At 48.4% G+C, this 1,064-nt stretch overlaps 1 protein-coding gene across 2 annotated transcripts in view; it reads right to left on the bottom strand.

The window, feature by feature from the left end:
• The window catches only part of LOC119591702 (skin secretory protein xP2-like), an 8,883-nt gene that overhangs the window by 4,316 nt on the left and 3,503 nt on the right, over window positions 1-1,064 (bottom strand). The window contains exon 4 of one of the 2 annotated variants that reach the window (XM_037940447.1): window positions 30-947. In XM_037940447.1, coding sequence (XP_037796375.1) covers window positions 31-947 — 917 coding nt within the window. In that variant the 3' untranslated portion in view covers window position 30. The remainder of the gene's footprint in view (window positions 1-29; window positions 948-1,064) is intronic. The other variant, XM_037940448.1, reaches the window with a different exon arrangement.

Genomic DNA, 1,064 nt, shown 5'->3' with positions numbered 1-1,064 from the left:
GAGAAAAAAAAAACATACATGATGCGTACCTTAGTGACGGCATAGATAAGGGCTGCCATACGATGCCAGTGGTGATTGAGGATAAGGAGAAGCCACCTCATAGCCAGGTGAAACGGTGTAATTGGGATACGGCGGGGCATACGCAGGTGAAAGGACATATCCAGGCGAGAGCATATATCCAGGTGAAAGGACATGTCCAGGCGAGAGCATATATCCAGGTGAAAGGACATGTCCAGGCGAGGGAGCATGAACAGGTGATGGACCGTAAGCAGGATTAACAGGTGTACGGTGGCCAGTAGATCTAGGCTCATTAGCAGGCTTAGGATTAATAGCAGGCATAGGAGGGCGAGCAGGTTTAGCATCAACAGCAGGCTTAGGATGGCCAGCAGATCTAGGCTCAATTGCAGGTTTAGCATTAATAGCAGGCATAGGAGGGCGAGCAGGTTTTCTCTTATTAGATGCTTTGGGATCATTAGCGGCTTTAGAAGGGTGACCAGGTTTAGAACTACCAGCAGGATGAGTTGCATGAGCAGATTTGGAATTACTAGCAGGCTGAGGGGTGTGAATAAGGGCGCCAGCAGGCTTAGAAAAATGAGCAGACTTTGGGTCAGGAGTGGCATGAGTAGGTATCGGGCTGCCAGCAGGTGACAGACCACTAGCAGGTGAAAGGCCAGAAGCAGGTGACAGACCATTAGCAGGCGACGTATCGCTAGCAGGTAACAGACCACATGCAGGTGACGGACAATAAGCAGGTGATAGACCATTAGCAGGTGAGAGACCACTAGCAGGTGACAGACCATTAGCAGGTGAAGTGCCGTTGGCAGGTGTCAGAGCAATAGCAGGCGACGGACACAAAACAAGGGGCGAGCAAAACACATACGTGGGAGCCAAAGCAGGTGCGGGACTGTCAGTAGGAGCAGGTGAAGTAGGAGAAGCATCAACACCTGCTTAACAGAAGAAGAAAAATACACATAAATCTCTTTAACAGACTGTATAAGTAAGCTGATCAGAAAAAGCACCAAATGTGTTTAATTTTTGGTGTTCAAATCAATTCAAAATATTTC

This window comes from Penaeus monodon, chromosome 29 (assembly GCF_015228065.2).
Source record: "Penaeus monodon isolate SGIC_2016 chromosome 29, NSTDA_Pmon_1, whole genome shotgun sequence".
Classification (NCBI taxonomy): domain Eukaryota; kingdom Metazoa; phylum Arthropoda; class Malacostraca; order Decapoda; family Penaeidae; genus Penaeus; species Penaeus monodon.
The sequence above is the reverse complement of the archived record's forward strand: the minus strand, read 5'-3'. Positions and strand labels throughout refer to the sequence as shown.